Here is a 20,870-nt window from a genome sequence, read left to right as displayed (position 1 = left end):
GAAATCATGAGCCCTGAATCGTGAGACATATCGAACCGTGAGATTTGTGAATCGTCCCACCCCTAGTTGCCGTAGTGCCCATCAGGATTGCATTTTTAATGGTCCTCACTAATAATGTTTTTGATGTGTCAGACTCAATAAGACCCTGAGACTCAAAGCAGGAAGAAAAATTAAACCTACTGTTCATGTCAAATAATGATATCATTTGATCAAACACAGTAAAGAAAGAAAAATCTTCTTCCGTATTTCATCAAATCCTCTGGGTCAGCCAACCTCTTCCTCCCCTTTCTGCCCAGTTCTCCTCTCTTATCTATTGGTGTCCCAGTAGGATGGTGCTGCTGCAGGCCAGAGTGGCTCTTGCTCCTCTCCCAGAGGAAGCCAGCCAGAGCTAATCTTCTGTGTGTGACTAGGAGGAGCAAAGCTGTAAACCTGCAGTTTTATCAGTATAGCTGCCTCCAGGCCTTGACTGTATATACTGTTTGATAGGATGGAAAGGCCCCAGGGAAAGCCAGGAGACAGTAGACTTGAAGCCAAGAACTCAATAACAATGTCTCAACAACCAAAAAACATCTTGCAACACTACATGTATAGTTTTTGAGTATGATATGTTTGAAGTGAGTCCATTGTATCGACATTTTTTTCCTTGAAGCGATCCCAATTCCAACACTCACACTGGCCTGGTTTTTGTTTGTTTTTGTGATGGACTTTTAAATCCTTTCAGCTATTCCATAACCAATTTGACAAGACCATTTACAATGTTTATAATGTTTATAATTTATAATGTTCTATATTGTTAAAGAAAATATATTCTTGAGCAAAAATCAATTTTGAGAGAGAGAGAGAGAGAGAGAGAGAGTCACTAAATAATCTTTGTGACTATTAAAAATAAATGCATCCATTAACCAGTAAAATTATGATAATTTCGGTTAACACGTTGAAAATAAACATGCAGTTCTTAGGCAAAAAGACAGCTACTATAAATGAGTGAATCCTACGATAGGAATGCTTCATACCCTAAAAAAAAAGCAAACTTTGTATAAACCATTTAAATTACTTGTGGTATTTATGCAAGTAGATCATCAAATGCAAAAACAAGATACATCAAATTGTGGTTTCCTAGGCAAGATGTCTGGCTGGTAGGAAATGACCTCAGCACACATGATTTACCAGGCTTAGAAAAAAATAATTTATTGACAATCTTAAGAATAGGCAAAGTGAGTAAGGGACTGGGGTCGTACATTGCAAATATAGTCATTTCAACAGCATACTCTAGGCAGAGGGATCAAATAGGGTTCATGTATAATAATTGCACTTTATAATCATTGAGACAGTTTGTTTGACTGAACCAGCTGATTTAAATAAATAGCATTACTGAACCAGTGCAGACACACAAAAAACTACTCAGTCATACATTTCACACCACTACATATATAGCCCTACAAAGAAAGTATTGTCCATTAAGACTGCTCTCGAGTGTAGCGCTCTTGTGTATCTGGTGTTTTGAAATGGTGGTTACAATGTCCCAGTGAAATATGTCATAACAAGAAGAGACTAAGACCTTTTTCATGCCACCAGTAAGGAGTTTAAAGTATTACCAAAGGAGAAAATTAAATGGTATGTTCTGCATTTCCTAAATGCCATCTACAATTTGGGTATCTAAGATACTTTATTATTTTAAATTGGCCACATCTGCATAAGTTATAAAACATAATTTGGTTTATTCACATTTCATACAAATAATTTAAATGTAATATCATTACAATGGCCAACAAATTTGCCATATACTGTAGTGCTTATGTAGGAAATTAGGCTACAGCATGTTTAGTAACAAAGGAATGAGAAATCACTAAGAAATGGATCAAAACTTCAACTTCTTCTTCTTCATCTTCTTCCTCCTCCTCCTCCTTCGGCTTGTTACCTGTTTCTCAAGGGTCACCACAGCGGATTTGATAGTTTCCATCGGTACCATGTGAGGGCATAGCACCAAGGGCGGCCGTTATTTACCTGGGCCTCGACCGATCCGATAGGGTCTTCTCAATCTGCATACTGATTTGGCAAAATTGTACATCGGATGCCCTTCCTGACACAACCACTAACCCTATGGACGGGGGCACAGGTAAAGCGCTGGGTGCCATCCTAGTATTCATGGACTTAATGCCCATGCCTGTCGCCTAAAAATAAAAAATAGATCAAAACAAAATAGAAAAAATAAAATTAACAACAAAGCAGCAACTAACTAACTGTTGTGTTAATTAAAAGTAAAGAAATACTTACTATAAATAGCACCAGAAATAACAATAGTAATAATAATCAGAAAACTTTGCATTACCCTAGTAAATGTTTATCTTTGAAAAACATATAATTTCCATTCATAAATAATTTAACTCTGAGAAATTAAACAATTGTGAATAGTGCAGCCTTAGAGTCCTGTCCTTTTATCCATAAAGTAAAAACAATTTGTCCATTTTGTAGTTCACCTAAGACTACAGACCGATTGCCTGCACATTACGTATAGCCTCATTCAAGTGACATATAAGTTAGATCTTCAAAACGATATAATACGCAATACACAAAGACAATTGGTAATATGTGAAGAATAGCAAGCTAATTTGATGGTCGTCAAAAATATGAAAGAGAGAACCATGAAATATTCTAAACATAAATCTGTCACTTCCGTTATGATTATCATTTATCTTTTCAGGATTATTATATTGCGACTTCTCCAAAGATGAATAAAAATATGAGCATGTTTCATCCTAGGATGGCCTTCAAACTGACAATAGGATGGTCTCCAAACTGACAAACTGATGTCCCTAGAACTTTGTGAACTGTTTCTTATTTCTGTGCCCTGTTTTGTTGGAACACCCGGTCATAGACAGGGAGCTGAATGTGGGTATGCTGATGGTGCTCCATTAGCCGCGGCATCCCCATGGCTTCATACCCTCGGCCCAGCATGCGTTCTTTGATGCAGGAGGGATGGATCTCACTGATGAGGCACTCCAGAGACTGCAGGCTGCTACTAAGCACTGAGGCATAGCACAGGCGAGAGTTAGGCAGTCCACACCAGAGACTTTGGTCTGTGCTGTGCTGAGGGTGAAGAGGAGGATACAGCTGATGATGCTGTGAGTGATGGTGGTGGTGATGCCTGCCTGGGTGGGGATGTGGATGGGAAAGCCCCATGTCTCTAGGCCTGCCCATAGATGGACCAGCTGCCAGGTCCTGAGAAGTAAAACAATCACTGTGAGGGGTGGCAAGGACATTTTCCCATGGAGGAGCAACGTGCTGTCCAGCAGATAACTCCCCATGCATGACAGTGCAGTTCACAGGAGAGGAGCTAGCCTGCCCCGGCCTATCCCCATTAATGCCTGCACTGATGGGATGGCACCTATAAGACAGCTGTGTTGAACACACCAATGGTAGGCAGGTTTCAGGAGATTGACTGACCACAGCCTCAGCCCCCCTGCATCCCTGACCATTGTTGTACATTGTTGATGTGCCCTGTTGATTGTACTGCTGATGATGCTGTTGCTGCTGAATTTGATGTTGCTGTTTGTGCCCAATATTATAGTTTGCTTTGTCAAGATACCCGACTTTAGCCATATCTGCACTCTGGGTAGGTAGCACTGCCCCTGAAAGTGCCAGGCTGCTCTGGGGTGCCACTCCAAAGACAAACCCAGATTCTGAGTAAGCCACAGCAGCCACGGCCCGGAGAGAGGGGCTGGCTTGTCCGCCCAATTGTAGAGTTTGGCTGTGGGGGACACAGTTCATGTGCTTTATCAAGCTGTGTACCTCAGCCAGCTCAGATTGTGGGACTAGTCCCTGACCTTCAGAGGTCGTCATTGCCGTAGAAGAAAGAGTCTTAGTTGGCATATCAGGGGGCTTACAGGAGCTTATATGAAAGGCCTTATGCCCATGTCTTGTAGCGGTATAGCTGTTATTAAGAGTATTATTGTATGGTGCTACTGTAGTCTGGGTACGTACATGTTTAGTCCTTTTGCCCTCAGAGTTTTTCACCACACCTTTGACTACCACAGAGGCCTCGACAATGGCCAACAAACCCTGGTAGCCTCCTGAGTAACGGTGGGAATAAGGGGTGTAATGTTGGCCTGTGGTGTCCAATCCATTGACTGTTCTGTTCAGCTGTTTGTGCTGGGGTACTCGGATGTTTGAGGGGAATATTTTGATGGAGAGGGGACAGTTGGCTGTCTTGTGGGCAAAGGCATCCAGCTCTGCAGGAGAAGGATACTGAGAAGTCATGGAAGCTGGTTCACCTAAAAGATTAGCAGAGAGACACAAAAAATTAGCCTGCATTACAAATCAATGTCAAGAGGCAAGGATAAATAGCCTAATAAAAGATGATTATTGTTCTATGTACCCCATCTCATTTCCTCCTAAAACCCATTTAAGGGCATAATAGCAAGCTTCACCATCTCTTTTTAAACTCATTTTACGGGGGAGACACTTTCAGGACAGTTTGATCAGTATTTGATGAAATTAATTCAGATTTATGCCATCTCAGAATTAGATTACCCAGGGAAATTAGAACGAGAAGCAAAAGTAACAGGAGAGGAGATTAGAGTTAACTTCACCACAGCGGTTCAAAAGTGATTCATTCAGTGGCATTTAGCCACAAAACCTTTGGAGAATGATTTGCTTGAAAGCAGATGTTGCCAGATGGGAGAAAAAAAATTGCCAGGCTGCCCCGGTCTGAGTATAAAGTTTTTGTAGTTTTTTATAAACTTAAAAAAAATCCACTTGAGTAAAAAACGTTCTACCCTAATGCTTGCTGCATTTGATGTGTGTTTTAGCGATAGGCCTAAATATTGGAAATCTTCACAGGGCTTATCAACACACCTCTTATGGTTGCCTTCAACAGTCTCCTGTGCCTGACTGTAAAATTTAGTTCACTTAATCCTTTTATGAACCTAAATTGACTCTAATGTAAAAAACCCAGAGCTTGAAATATAAGGAAAAAAGTTAAGGCAGACGGAAAAATAGCAATCGCCAAGAGGACTGCTATTGAATGGTACATAAGAAAGCTGAAGGGACAAACCAAGATTGGATTTAAACACCATTATTCAGGCAATTTCATGGCTGCTTAACTCACAGTGACAAGGCACTCAATTTTAAAGCAATAAATCACCTGACAGAAATTACCACCACATTTCAGAACATTTCATGGCATTGCTGACAGGGAAAAAAAATAAAACTAAAAGCAACAAAATTAATTTAGATTATATTGTAGTCAGTGAAAATAACAGCAACCAAAAAAAAAGAGGCTGTAATATGCAATAAAAGAGAGAATAGCAGCAACACCCCTAAACACTTCATTTCATTTTCAGTAACCACATCCATTTCGTCTATGCAGGGGAGAGCTCACTTGTTCCCATTTGGAATTGATTTGGGAGTTTATTTCATTTCAGGCCAACAATGAGCCTCCAGCTGTGAAAATGATTCCTGATTCCATCTCCAGGATCCATCTCGTGAAGGAAATAACGTGGGTGTTTAAAATGGAGGAAAGAGGTAAGGTGTAGCGTTCAATGCATCCAACAATGCCCTGGTGGAGCACGAGGAACAGCACCATGGTGCCGGTGGCATAAATGGATTCAAATTCAAATATTTTTATTTCGAACATGCAAAATAAAAGAAAAAATTGACCAAGCATAAAAAAACAAGTGATAAAAATCAATCCAGAAGAATTCAACAAGAATTCTCAATAGAGAATCCAGCAAAAAATTAGATGTTCGAAAAGGAGCAGGAGGAAGTTGCTACTTATAATTTCCCGTCCCCTCTCTAATGCTCAGTTAATAAACCTAAATAATAAACTGAGTTTTTCACAAATCAGAGTATACCATTCTGAATATCTATCTCACAATGACTCAATACAAAAATAATAAAATCAATAAAAAATAAAAACAGTAAAACAACAAAAACAAAAAACAAAGAAAACAATAACAATGATTTCCAAGAAACAACAATAACAGCATCCACCATGGGTGTCACGGTCAAGAGAGGAACAAAACCTCCTCCTCATCATTGTACCTCTTTAAAATATTTTTTGTGCCTCTTTTTGAATTGATTTAAACTTGTGCTTTCCTTAAGTTCTTTATCGAGACCGTTCCATTCTGCAGAAAGAGCGAGACATGCCATTTTATATGTGTCACGACATAACACTGTCATAGTCAACGAGGACATATGAGAGCCTTAAACAGATGTCTACACAGACGTATGAGTGGCCTTGACCTTGTGCAACATTTAGTAATAAAGAAAAAGACAACAGGAGAATCAGCGCAGGGTTGGGATATAGCTTCCCAAATATTAAATTTCATGATTTTATATTGTTCAGAGGAAAGTACTTTGTTCACATGAGAGGAAGGCAAAGATTAACTAGTTATTCAATGTTTGACAGGAGGCAGAGTTTAAGGTTGAGAGCTACCTTTTTTTACAAGCATCCATTTTTTTTTTTTTTTTTTTAAATTTATTTCTGATTTTTCCCTTTTTTCTCCCAATTTAGTGGCCAATTGATCCCTATTTTAATTCAAACACCCACCCTCGTATTGCATGCGTTCGCCAACTGCATCTCTCCGGCCGGCAGTCTCGAAGGAAAGCGCCTCCCCACTTTCGTGACAAGGCGAATCCAAGCCGAACCACTGTTTTTCCGACACACACAGAGACGCATTCACATGACGAACACAAGCCGACTCCGCCCCCCTCCCGAAGACAGCGTTGCCAATGATTGCTGCTTCATCGAGTCCGGCCATAGCAAGCATCCATTTTTAACCAGAATTATCTTGCCCAATCAACACAGTGAAATAAATATAATGAAAATATTTAAAAATAGTAATTATATCATCCCTTGTCCATAGTAGAGCACTGAAATTGGCATGGGATTCTGTAAAACTTATGATGCTAAATGCTAACTAACTTGTCTTCAGGAGGTGTTGACATTGTAAAGTGAGAAATTATAGTTCCATCACAGCCACGGAGACACATTCAACCATGCCAGCAACCACTGGCTACATGTGCACCCCATGTAGAGTTTCTACATTATTGATCAATAATCAATAATAATAATAACAATAACAATAATAATAGTAATAATAACAGTGATAATGATAATAAGTGTCAATAATAATTATAATAATGATAATAATAATATTGGATTACATAGATAAAGCGCTATATAAATGTAATCCATTATTATCATTATTATTATTGATACTGCTGCCATCAACAGCACGATAACTAGAATATGATTGTGCTAATCCTGTTCTCGAAAAAATTATTTAACCTTACATTAATTCAAGGCAATAAAACTAAAAGCAAAATTAGTTTATTAAATTCAGCGGCAAAGGTCTGTAAAAAAAAAAAAAGAAGGTGAAAGGTGACTGATTTTGAAACTTAAAATCTCAAGTCAGCTGTTGATGTATTAAATATAAGAACCCTTTTCCTTCTGTGGGTTTCTTTGTGATCTGGTACAGTACCTGATCAAGTTTCACTCACTTCAGGAACTTTAGTCATAGGTAATAAATGGGTAACACACACACACACACACACACACACACACACACACACACACACACAAATATAATGATATCTTGGTAAAAAAACAATAGAAATAAAATGTACAATGTATTCCAACATGATAGCAGGTTATGACAGCTTTGTGTGTATCGGTAAGGAATGGAAAAAGGAGGTAATTACTACTCTGCATGTAATCACCTCGAAACTGCAGGTTCTGCAGGTTCTGCAGGGTCAGAACCTGCAGACCAGTAGATCTCTACTGCCCGACCAGTGAGGTAAAATGTTTAGCCAGGGTGAAACAAATGTTTGAATGTGTTGTGTGTGTATCATTAGATAAGTACACTGCTCAAAAAAATAAAGGGAACACCTAAAAACACAATATAGACCTCGATGAATGAAATATTTCAGCTGAAAATCTTTATTTATTAGACAGAGGAATGTGTTTAGAGCAAAATAACCTAAGAATGATCAATGGAAATCAAAATCATTAGCCCATTAAGGTCTGGATTCAGAATCATACTCAAAATCAAAGTGGAAAATGAGAACATAGGCTGATCCAACTTCTGTGGAAATTCTTCAAGACGATTCAAAATGAGCCTCAGTAGTGTGTGTGGCCTCCACGTGCCTGTATGCACTCCCTACAACGTCTGGGCATGCTCCTGATGAGACGACGGATGGTCTCCTGAGGGATCTCCTCCCAGACCTGGATCAGGGCATCGGTCAACTCCTGGACAGTCTGTGGTGCGACATCGCGTTGGCGGATGGTACGAGACATGATGTCCCAGAGGTGCTTGATTGGATTCAGGTCTGGGGAACGTGCAGGCCAGTCCATAGCATCAATGCCCTCGACATACAGGAACTGCTGACACACTCTGGCCACATGAGGACGAGCATTGTCATGCATGAGCAGGAACCCAGGGCCCACTGCACCAGCATATGGTCTGACAATGGGTCTGAGGATCTCATCCCGGTACCTAATGGCAGTCATGGTACCTCTGGCTAGCACGTAGAGGTCTGTGCGGCCCTCCAAGGATATGCCTCCCCAGACCATCACTGACCCACCGCCAAACCGGTCATGCTAGAGGATGTTGCAGGCAGCAGAACGTTCTCCACAGCGTCTCCAGACTCTCTCACGTCTGTCACATGTGTTCAGTGTCAACCTGCTCTCATCTGTGAAGAGCACAGGGCGCCAATGGCGAATCTGCCAACCAAGATGTTCTCTGGCAAAGGTCAATCGGGCTGCACGGTGTTGGGCTGTGAGCACAGGCCCCAATTGTGGACGTTGGGCCCTCATACCATCCTCATGCATTCTGTTTCTCACTGTTTGAGCAGAAACCTGCACATTAGTGGCCTGTTGAAGGTCGTTTTGTAGGGCTCCGGCAGTGCTCCTCCTGTTCCTCCTTGCACAAAGGACCAGATAGCGGTCCTGCTGCGGGGTTGTTGTCCTCCTGCGGCCCCCTCCACGTCTCCTGGTGTACTGGCCTGTCTCCTGGTACCTCCTCCATGCTCTGGACACTGTGCTGGGAGGCACATCAAATCTTCTTGCCACAGCATGCATTGATGTGCCATCCTGGATGAGCTGCACTACCTGAGCAACTTCTGTAGGTTGCAGATACCGCCTCATGCCACCTCTAGTGGTGAGGGCACTAGCAAAATGAAAAACTAACCAAAGATCGGCCAGAAAAGATGAGGACAGGCAAATGGTCTGTGGCCACCACCTGCAAATCCATTCCTTTTATAGGGGTTGTCTTGCAAATTGTCTAATTTCCACCTGGTGGAAATTAGACAATTTACCAACAGGTGAAATTGATTCACAAATCAGTGTTGCTTCCTAACTGGACAGGTTGATATCTCAAAAGTGTGATTGACTTGGAGCTACATTGCATTGCTTATGTGTTCCCTTTATTTTTTTGAGCAGTGTATATCATTTCAATAAATAACATGTTTACAGAATAGCTTAACCCATAATATTAGTAATTGTATTACATTAATGCTGTAATTAGTTTTTTTTTGGTAGTTTCCCAAAATGGGCTTACTAATTATAATTAGCTTGCTAGCCACACAATAATTTGAGTTTTCATCTGTTAATTTCATGGTAATTAGCCAAAGTGTGCATACTTCATTTCACAGTTCATTCTGTTGGTAATTACATGCTACTTATACTTTAACTAGTGGTTTAATGCTAAATTGCTGTGTATTTGACCAGAAAATCAGTACTTTAATGCCAAATGTTTCTAGTTTTAGTGTAGTTACTGAGCATTTGACCTGCAAATGATCACAAATTAGAAGATATTTTTCTGAGTAGTTTAGGTCTGATTACATCACCACTTATGCAGCATTATGTTTGCATTGTAACTGTCCAAATTTATTTACGTATTAAAAAAAACAGGAAATATTTTCATTGCAATGTCAACATTATTCAACTTATTGGCCATTATTGCTTTTCTTTCCATAATTACTATCACACTGTAACCAATAAATACTAGTGATTTGCCTCCAATTTACCTTGCGATATACAGATATTTTGACCCTATTAATTGATTTTTAATCAATAACTACTATCCAATTACACCACTAGCTACATACAATAATTCTCTAATTTACCTCTAATATATGGACTGTAAAATTAAGTGTTACCGTCTACATTAAGGGAACATATACAGGCATTGATATTGACTAAATCAAAATGAATGTATGACCTATCATAATTTCATATATGTACAAACCAGAGCACATGCAGAACAATGTAATAAAAAAAACGTATAGTAGTCTATTGCAGCAAATAGTACTGCAGATTAATTAAACACACATAGATGGCACCGCAGATGGTAGCCTTGGTCCTGCGTTTGCTTGTACTTTTTCATTTTTTGTTTATTTGTTTAGTTTCCAGTGCCCACTCACTGATCACATAGAGCAGGGAAGAACTGTTAACCCTCCGGCTGTCCACTGGACAATCTGAACACTTTTTTTTTTTACCGACTTTAGCTGAATGATTTAACGAAAGTCTTGTCAAGCTTTTGGCTGGGGCAGCTCTTTGCAGACTCCGACGAAGACGCTGAAGGGGTAAGCAAGCCGGCGCGCTCTTTAAACTGTGACACCAGGGATGCAGGACCTCATTACCATCAATTCACCTGGCGAATGTCCGCTCTCTGGCCAATAAGATGGACGAACGCATACTCGTGAACGGAAAAACTCAAACTTTTCCAGATCTGCCACCCTGTGCCTCATTGTAACCTGGCCTGAGAATATACTGGACGGTACACTTCATCTAATGCGTTTCAAGCTCCCCCGAGCAGACTGCGAAACAGCTATCAGGAATAAACAGGATGGCGGCATATGCTTCTACATAAACGAAGGTTGGTGTATGGATTTCACAGTGTTGAAGAAATCATGCAGCCCTCACTTTGAGACCCTTTTCAATGGTTTACAACTGTAAACATTCTATTCACCACGGGAATTTTCATCATTTATTCTGGTTGGTGTCTATATCCCACCAGGCCCGTGTTAAAGAGGCGTTAAAACACATGGCTGATCAAATTACAAACATGGAGCATTATCCTTGGGGATTTTAACAGAGCAAACCTCAGCCATGAACTGCCAAAATACAGACAGCGTATTAAATGGACAAAAACACTTTGGATCATTGCTACACAATATTAAATGACGCCTATCGCTCTGTCCAGCATGCAGTCTTGGGACTCTCTAATCATCGTCTGATTCATCTTATCTCAACCTACAGGCAGAAACTAAAATCTGCGAAGCTTGTGGTTAAAACAGAAAATGACCAATGATCCAAAACCGGAACTCCAGGCCTGCCTCGACTGCATTGATTGGATTTTTTTTTTTTTGTAGCTGCATCTACAGACCTGGACAAACTTACTGACACTGTGACATCTTACATCACCTTTTGTGAGGACATGTGTGTGCCCACCAAAACTTTCTGTAACTTCAACAACAATAAGCCCTGGCTCACAGCAAAACTCGGACAACTTCATCAGGCCAAAGAGGAAGCCTACAGGAGTGGACATAGCATCCAGTTAAGCAAAGCCAGAAATGCACTTACAAAAGAGATCAGAGTGGCAAAAAAGTGCTACTCTGAAAAGTTGAAAAACGGGTTTTCTGTCAACGACTCATCATCAGTCCGGAGTGGTTTGAAAGACATTACCAATTACAGGAGACCATCCCTCCCACACTCAAGGGAACCATCAACTGGCTGACGATTTAAATGGGTTTTACTGCTGGTTTGATAAGAAAACTTTCACACCCCTTACCCTCTCCAGCCACAACACACAACCAACTGCACCCCCTGCCAGCCCCTCTGCCCTCCCCATTGACCCCCCACCCGCAGTCAGGATCTGTGTTGAGGACATGCGCCAGCTCTTCCAGAGACAGAAGTCCAGAAAGGCCCTGGGCCCGGGTGGCGTCTGAAAGTCTGTGCTGACCAGCTGGCCCCCATTTTCACACTGATCTTCAACAGATCACTGGAGCTGTGTGAAGTCCCCTCCTACTTCAAGAGCTCCACTATCATCCCCGGTCCCCAAGAAACTCCGTATCATAGGATTAAATGACTACAGACCCATTGCTCTAATGTCAGTGGTCATGAAATCCTTTGAGAGACTGGTGTTGGCCCACCTGAAGAAACTCACAGGCCCCCTGCTTGACCCCCTGCAGTTTACCTACCGAGCAAACAGGTCAGTGGAGGATGCAGTCAACATGGGATTGCATTACATCTTCCAACACCCGACTCCCCAGGGACACATGCCTGGGTCCTGTTTGAGGACTTCAGCTCAGCGTTCAACACCATCCTCCCAGATATCCTCCACTCTAAACTCACCCGGCTCACTGTACCAACTCCCATCTGCCAGTGGGTTAAAAACATCCTGACAGACAAGAGGCAGCTGGTGAGGTCACATTCAGCACCTGGACAATCAGCACTGCCCCCCCCCCCCCAGGGATGTGTGTTCTCTCCTCTACTCTTCTACCTTTACACAAATGACTGCACCTCAGGAGACCTGTCTGTTAAACTCCTGAAGTTTGCAGAAGACACAACCATCATTGACCTTATCCGGGATGGTGACGAGTCTGCATATAGATGGGGAGATTGAACAGCTGGCCCTCTGGTGTGCCATAACAACCCGGAGCTGAACATTCTCCAAACTGTGGAGATGACAGTGGCTATTTGGGAATGTTTGCAATCACAGAATTGTAAGATGGCAACAGATGTACTCTTAACCCCCCCCCCCCCCCCCCGGTTCAGGGATGGCAATCTATGTTAAGAAGGAACGCCAATCCCTGAACCAATTGGGGTCCTAAGAGTACATCTGTCGCCATCTTACAATGCTGTGAGTGCAAACATTCCCAAATCCTCTGTGAATAGTACACATTGAAACTCTAGTTAATGGTCACACCCATATTAGCAATGAAACTGGTTGTTGGTTTCGGTCGTTAGGCAAATGTATTGTTTATAGGGGGTGGGAATACCTGCGGTCAGTTTAGACTCAAGGGCTCACTTAGTTGAGTGATGAAATGTATCTGTCAATAAACATTGTATCCAGATGGACTGATTCAGCTTCCTTTGAAACAATAAATCAAAACTTATATACCACTTTTCTAACACTCATAGTCCCTTTACAATAAACAGCAGTGAAACAAGACAACAGATAAACATAACACAGGCATACAGGGGCGGATGGGATGGAGGGCTACAAGAAGGAGAAGCGGCAGCCAAACACGATGCCAGCAGTAGTCTGACTTAAACAGATACAAAAGGGCAAGAAAAACAAAAAACGTGGTCACATAGGATTTACATTTCACAAGTCAGTTAGCCCATGTGAATCCAGATTCATTCAAATAGTTTCCAGAATGCAGACCATCAAATTCTGGAACAATTCTGGAGAGTTCCTGGAACAGGATTCTGCAGGATCCAGCTCAAATTAAGCCCCAGTGGCAACCATAATTGCTGCAGCACGATGCTCAGTAAAACTGGCATGCTTTTAAAGCAAACACCTTTGGAAACAACTCCTGGAGATATGTTGGGGGAAGGGGCATATCCTAAACTCTCAATCAATATTGCCTAATATTTTTATTTATATATGGGAAAGGGAAAGAGAGACTTGAAATATAAAGCTACAAATACATTGGGGAGGGCGTCTGGATAGCGTAGCGGTCTATTCCTCTACCAACATGGGGATCCCAGTTCGAATCTCTGTGTTGCTTCCAGCTTGGTCGGGTGCCCGCCTCTACAGACACAATTGGCCGTGTCTGTAAGTGGGAAGCTGGATGTGGGTATGTGTTCTGATCGCTGCACTAGCACCTCCTCTGGTCAGTCGGGGCGCCTGTTCGGGGAGGGGGAACTGGGGGGGGGGGGGACAGCGTGATCCTCCCATGCACTATATACCCTGGTGAAACTCCTCACTGTCAGGTGAAAAGAAGCAGCTGGCAACTCCACATGTATCAGAGGAGGCATGTGATAGTCTGCAACCCTCCTCGGATCAGCAGAGTGGGTGGAGCAGTGTCCGGGAAGGCTCGGAAGAGTGGGGTAATTGGCCGGATACAATTGGGGAGAAAAATACACTGGGGAGATGAACTGCATCTTTGAGTGTTCAGCATGCCATAGTCAAAACCATTATTCCACCTCCATATAATTCCAAAGTTTAGTCTCAAAGTTTGTCGTTTTAAGAACATAGTGCAAATCCTAGTGCAGACTGGACTGTTTTGGAGCAGTTTGAATTACTGAGTTACAGGCAAAACAACCCCCTGAGGCAGGGATGAAAGCAGGAGTTGAACTGGATTATTGCACTTCTATACCAAGCCATCGCTACTGCGTCTCAGCACACGTACCCACCCAAAGATGAGCACGAGGAAACAGGCAGACTGACCATTAAACAATTTCGTTTGAAGTATCAAATATTCATTGAATATTCCCTCTTTTTATCCATATAAACATGGTGAGCTCTGATGAAGGCTAAATCTTAGAAGTCTTTGAAGTTATTCTGAGGATTTATAATTAATATTTTGGTCAAAAACATGTTTACAACTACCTAATTCTCACATGGGACCGGGCATAGACCACCGTCTGTTGGCAACAAGACTGCAGTTTACAACAACCATGAACACTTATTTACCACACCAGTGATTCGGATGTTTTAAATACACTGACTTACCTTCACACCCAGGAACTGTGCTCAGCTCATGAACAACACATTAGAAGCTAATCTGACATTACCATGATACATGCAGATAGTTGGTCTGCAAAGGGCACTCACTGGTATGGATTTTTTTTCACCTTACAAACATTCAGCCAATGAGAGAAAAGAGAGAAAATCAGGAAGAGAAATGCCTAGCCAAGGTTACTTATTTGATTTTTTTTTCATATTTATTTGGCTCAGTTATTTGGCTCAGCAACACTGTAGTCCAGAGCACCATTAGACAGTGACAGGTGAATAAGAAAGAAAAAAGAGGGCATCCAGATGGCTTAGTGGTCTATTCTGTTGCCTACCAACACTGGGCTCGGCGGTTCAAATCCCCGCGTTACCTCTGATTTGGTTGGGCGTTCCTACAGACACAATTGACCAGTCAGGGTGCCTGTTCATGGGGGAGGGGGGACTGGGGGGATTAGTGTGATCCTCCCACATGCTATGTCCGCCTGGCAAAACTCCTCACTGTCAGGTGAAAAGAAGCGGCTGGCGACTCCACGTGTATCGGAGGAGGCATGTGGTAGTCTGCAGCCCTCCCCGGATTGGCAGAGAGGGTGGAGCAGAGATTGGGACAGCTTGGATGAGTGGAGTAATTGGCCAGATACAGTTGGGAAGAAAAAAAGGGGGGGACCCCCCCCCAAAAGAACAAAAAGACACAGTAGGTAATAGCACCAGAATATACATTATTTTAAAACTCACTCAAACGAAGCATTTCCTTCACTCTACACCTCTAACCAACACACACAAACACAAAAACAAACACTCATTCACCCAGTTTCCATCCCTCCCTCCGTCTCACTAATCTCTGCATGAAGAGAGTTCACAGAACAGAGTAACCTCAGGGTTGAACACTTAGTTATGTGCTGGAGGAGACTCAGGCGTATACCTCTTTACATCAGTGTCACTCCTCATTTGTTTCTCTGTCGCTTGGCCCACTTGGGGAAAGTGTTCATTTCAGAGAAGACCCTGTGCAAGTACAGGCCAGCAGCATGGGGAAAAAGCAATCCCTTTTGTACACTCATGACAAAAGATAGAGGAAAGCAGAGCTCTCATTCACATTCATCACGTAATTCCTAACACAGTCTCTGAACATAAAGTCTCTATTATGGGTTTGTGTGGTTGAGGACTTTTATGTCCATTATCAGGCACTCATTGATAGCTAAAAATGGAAACGGTTTGAGAAGGCACAGCAGCCACTAAATATAACTCGTCCTAAAATTCTCCCTATTTAAGGTGATTGAACAAAAGCCTGTTTAATGAAGATGTCTGGCCACAGGCAGAGAGCTCCCATTGGTAGAGTAGTCTGTTTCATTTGGTTGTGAAATGTCAGGCTACTGCTAGAAGCGGGATTGGGGGTGGATGGTGTTGGTGGTGGTGGTTCTGTTCAGTACATGTTCATTCCACATGAAACTCAGTGGGGAATTGGATTCTTCAGGATGGATAAAGTGCTCCTGGTTCTGCCTGAAGCAAACTTGGCCCTTCTGTTTCAGTGTTTTGCAGACAAGCACTCCAGTGATTTCTACATAATATTTAACAGCAAACAGAAATGGCATATCACCCAAGAAGAGGAATTGAGAGATTAGGAGATAAGGGTAATTAAATGTAGCTGTAGGGAAGTCACCATACCATTTCTATGAAAAAAAATCATATGCAAAAGTAAGAAAAGTGAGGCTAGAATGCATTTTCAAGTAATCAGTGTTTTCAGTGCCCATTCTAACTGGGTTGCAAATATGGCCATTTGTACCATGCAGTATGAGTTTAGAGGTTTTAAAGGACTTTCTTAGCATTGTTCATGCTCTACATAGCTGAGGCATTACCTTACAACTTTGTGCAAATCACTGTATAACACTAAGTATAGCAAGTTAAGAATAACCTGGCCTTAAAAAAAAGGGGGTGAAAGATCCTGCTTGTTGAGGACTCACCACTGTTGGCCCAGGGCAACAACGGCGGTGCCGGTAGTGATACCGGTAGAGGTGGAAAATCCACAATATTAGGGGTGCACACCAGACGCTTGGACGAGAGATTCTGCCGTCTCTGGATGCAAGCCAGCATGGTGGTTCACTGGGGGTACTTAGCTGCACACAGCTTTGGAGAACCTGCTAGGATACAGGGAAAATTGTTTTTCAGCAAAATCAGAGCTTTCTCCTACATAGTGGATAAGAAATAATTTTAATCTAACTGGAGGGTGATTTACATTTTTCAATCAATGGTTTTCAAATATTGAAAGTATTCATATTACAGCTTGAATATACAGTAAATGTAACTTAACTGGTCAGAAAAAACACAAACATATATAAAGGTAATGTTTGGAGATGATTTCTATATTTAGCAGAAACTAGTAGGCTGAACGGAACAAAAGTTCAAATCTTTTGGATGAAAACTTAAAACATGCTGGCAGATATTATAGAAGACCTGCAGGATGCCCCCACCTCATCAGATATTCTTGCTACTTTACTCCAACAACCTTAATAAAACTATGTGCCATCTTGAGGCCTATTACACTGTAAAGTTCAGGAGCCTCTCTTTAAACTGCTAAAACGATGCAGCCAAGAACTCAAATTCCTCCCTCTGCTTAGTCATGATAGCTCTTTGTTGTTAATAACCTTCTTTTGTCCGTTTCTATAGCACAGATCATTTACAAGGCCGACATATAGCCTTGAGCTGTGCCTTTCAATTTGCTACTAGCCTGGGGGAAAAAAAGCTGTATGAATTTATGATTGTTTCAATCAGCAGGGAAAGCTTAAATCATCTCTTTCTGTAAATTGGGTTCCGTTATTTACAGATTTAAACATCTTCAGAGGTAATGAGAAGCTCGATCTAGCGGAGTAGAAGTCTCCTCTCAGCGGTTGTCATTGAGGTTATCATCCTGAGTGGAATACTATGTGTTATCTGAATGTGTCCTAGATAATACATCTGCAAACATCCCTTTGATCGTCTGATAGAATCAGCACATTTGTATGCCAGAATGAAAAAACCTGAAAAGAACCTGAGGCGATCTCAAAACAGGCACCACAGCCCTCAGATGACATGCCTTATGGATGGGCAATTGCTAACGAGGCAAAATATTAAGTGATGTCAAAAGATATGCACTTCACAACAATCCTTATAATTTGCATGAGACAAGGTACTTCTGCTGAGTGTGCATAGCCCACAACTAGACTAAGCCTGCAGCATACAGACGTCATGCTACCTTTAACTTTTTTCTTTCACATTTTTTTCCTCAATGCGTTAGTGTTTTCATTTCTCCCTCAAGGTTTAAAGGGCAGTTTAAATAAGTCAACCGCAGAATAGAACTCAGTGACTAACTACAATAACTTGATTACCTTCAACTCAAATGGAGAAAAGAACAGGGTGGCTTTCACTGTAGTCAGGTACCTAAAGAGATTCCTTCCATCTGCCCCTCAGTGACAACCATTTTAAATCACTCTGCACAGCCTGTCTCATCTGAGCACACATACGTATCTGAAGGGCAAAAGCATTGATACTCCATTTTTTAAAAGAATGGAAATTTCACAAATACCCTTCCATTACCACACATTTTTCAAAAGAGGAATAAGCTGAAAAAGCATAACAGAGACAAAAGGTATCTTAAGGGACATTCCATCACCACTTCACCAGCAGCAAAGAGCAAGACAAGAACCAAATATGCTATGTTGCTCCCTCAATTTGCTCCCGGATGAAAATGCATTAAGTAGGATATCATAATTCACAAAGGGGCTGGCACTTAAAAGCTAAATATTTTCACTGAGGAATGAACAAGGAACTAGAAAGTGAAAAGCATAACTAATGATAATGTGTTTTCTCATCTAAAATTGAAAGAATTTTGCACAAACGTAAAGCTTCAGTAGGTAACATTAGGGGGTTGACTCGGACTGGGTAGATGACTATGATAGACTGACTGACTGTAGGACCGTGACTGATGCGTGTATGGTCGGTGATGATCTAGTTGCGGGAAGCCATTGTTTGGCAACCATGAGGAGGGGCAGAATAAAGGAGCAGTCCTGGGGTCGTGCGGTGTATGGGACACAGGAACTGCCATTAAGTGAATCCTGGTCACCAGAGAAGGCTTATGAACATCAGGGAAATGACTTGTGTGGATTTATTTCCCAACTTTCTCATCCTATCTGTGGAATTGTTGGACATTTTGGTCAAAGGTGCGCTCACCTTTGTTCACACAGTGAAATGTCAGAGGAGAGGGAAATGAGCCAGCGTGGTCGTGCATCTCTGCAGATGCAGACTACGCACTCCATTGCTAGGAATATTTCTCTCTAATGTGTGATCACTGTGCAACAAACTAGACAAAATTCATCTACTGGTGGGGAAGAATAGACTTTTTTCATCTTGTGTTTAGTGTTCACAGAAACTTAGCTGTGTGGATCAATACTGGACTCTCCACTGGAGCTGGCAGTCTTCCAGCTGTTCAGAGCAGATCGCGACACTGAGTTCTATCACCTAGTCCCTTGCACTGCACTGGGACACTTTGACCACGTCATGGTCCACCTGATTGCTGCATACAGGCAGAAATTAAAACTCTCTTAAACTTAAAAACTTTATACACCTGGCGGCATGGTAGCCCTGTGGTTAGCACTGTTGCCTCACAGCAAGAAGGTCCTGGGTTTGAACCTCAGGCTGTCCCAGGTCCTTTCTGTGTGGAGTTTGCATGTTCTCCCCGTGTCTGTGTGGGTTTTCCCTGGATGCTCTGGTTTCCTCCCATCGTCAAAAAGAAATGCATAATAGGGTCAATGCTCCTGCCTCTGCCCCTGACCAAGGCAATGGAAAGAAGAGCTAGAGTTGGTCCATGGGCCCTGCAGCTGCCCACTACTCTCATACAGTAAGATGGGTTAAATGTACAGAACACATTTCATTGGAACTGCACAACTGTACATTGACAAATAAATTGGCTTTCTTCTTCTTCTAAAGAGTCTAAATACAGGCTTAACAAGGCAATGAGAGATGCTAAATGACTGTACTCCGAGAAACTTTGACAACAGTTGTCAGAAAACAACTCAGCCTCTGTCTGGAAGGGCCTTAGACTGAATACCAACTATAAAGCCCCCGATCTGAACGGGTACTATTGTTGATTTGAAATACCGTGGGTTAGTCCTGACACCTTCCTCCGTGACTCCATCCACCAGCTCTAGACCACCAGCTCCTTCCTCCTCCCCCGTCTCTGCAGGGGCCCGGGCTTCTCCACAACTTCCTACCTTGGAGGCCCCCTCCTCCCCTTCCCCACTGACAACTCTCTCCATCCTGGAGAGGGATGTTAACAGGCTGTTCAAGAGACAGAACCCCCGCAAAGTAGCTGGACCAGATTCTGTCTCTCCCTCCACCCGGAAGCACTGTGCCAATCAGCTGTCTCCAGTGTTCACAGACACTTTTAACACCTCACTGGGGACATGCCACATACCCACCTGCTTCAAGACCTCCACCATTAACTCCATCCCCAAAAAAACACAAGGCCCACATGACTCAGTGACTACAGACCCATTGCCCTGACCTGTGTGGCAATTAAGTTTTTTGAGTGCCTTGTACTGTCCCACTTTAAAGCCATCACCAACCTACTCCTGGATCCCCTGAAGTATGCTTAAAGACCCAACAGGTCTGTAAACAATGCAGTAAACATGACGCTGCATTTCATTCTTCAGCATCTTGACTCTGCAGGAACCTATGCTAGGATCCTGTTTGTGGATTTCAGCTCTGCCTTCAACACCATCATCCTGGATCTGCTGCAGGACAAGCTCTCCGAACTGCAGGTGCCTGACTCCACCTGCAGGTGGATTACCGACTTCCTATCGGACAGGAAGCAGCACGTGAGGCTGGGGAAACCCATCTTTAACTCCACAGTTCATCTGCACCAGTTTCCCTCAAGGCTGTGTCCTTTCCCTTCTACTCTTCTCCATGTATACAAACAGCTGCACCCTCAGTCACCACTCAGTCAAGCTCCTGAAGTTTGCTGATGACACCACCCTCATTGGGTTAATTTCTGGTGGGGATGAGTCTGCCTTCAGGTGGGAGACTGAGCATCTGATATTCTGGTGCGACCAAAACAACTTGGAGCTCAATGCTCTAAAGACAGTGGAGATGGTTGTGAACTTCAGAAAGAACACACCCTCACCTGCCCCCATCACCCTGTGTGGCTCCCCAGTCAAC

The 20,870-nt window shown here is 42.5% G+C and overlaps 1 protein-coding gene across 1 annotated transcript; it reads right to left on the bottom strand.

Moving 5' to 3' along the window:
* Positions 1-2,835: 2,835 nt before the first annotated feature.
* Positions 2,836-16,788, bottom strand: LOC130121583 (protein FAM222A-like). The gene is made up of 2 exons (XM_056290429.1): positions 16,643-16,788; positions 2,836-4,271 (listed from the first exon to the last, which is right to left on the bottom strand). The coding sequence occupies exons 1-2, from the start codon at positions 16,770-16,772 to the stop codon at positions 2,836-2,838; spliced, it is 1,566 nt and encodes a 521-aa protein (XP_056146404.1). The 5' UTR covers positions 16,773-16,788.
* Positions 16,789-20,870: the final 4,082 nt, after the last annotated feature.

Source organism: Lampris incognitus, chromosome 12, assembly GCF_029633865.1.
Source record: "Lampris incognitus isolate fLamInc1 chromosome 12, fLamInc1.hap2, whole genome shotgun sequence".
In the NCBI taxonomy this organism is placed as follows: Eukaryota; Metazoa; Chordata; class Actinopteri; order Lampriformes; family Lampridae; genus Lampris; species Lampris incognitus.
This window is presented reverse-complemented; position numbering and strand designations above follow the sequence as displayed.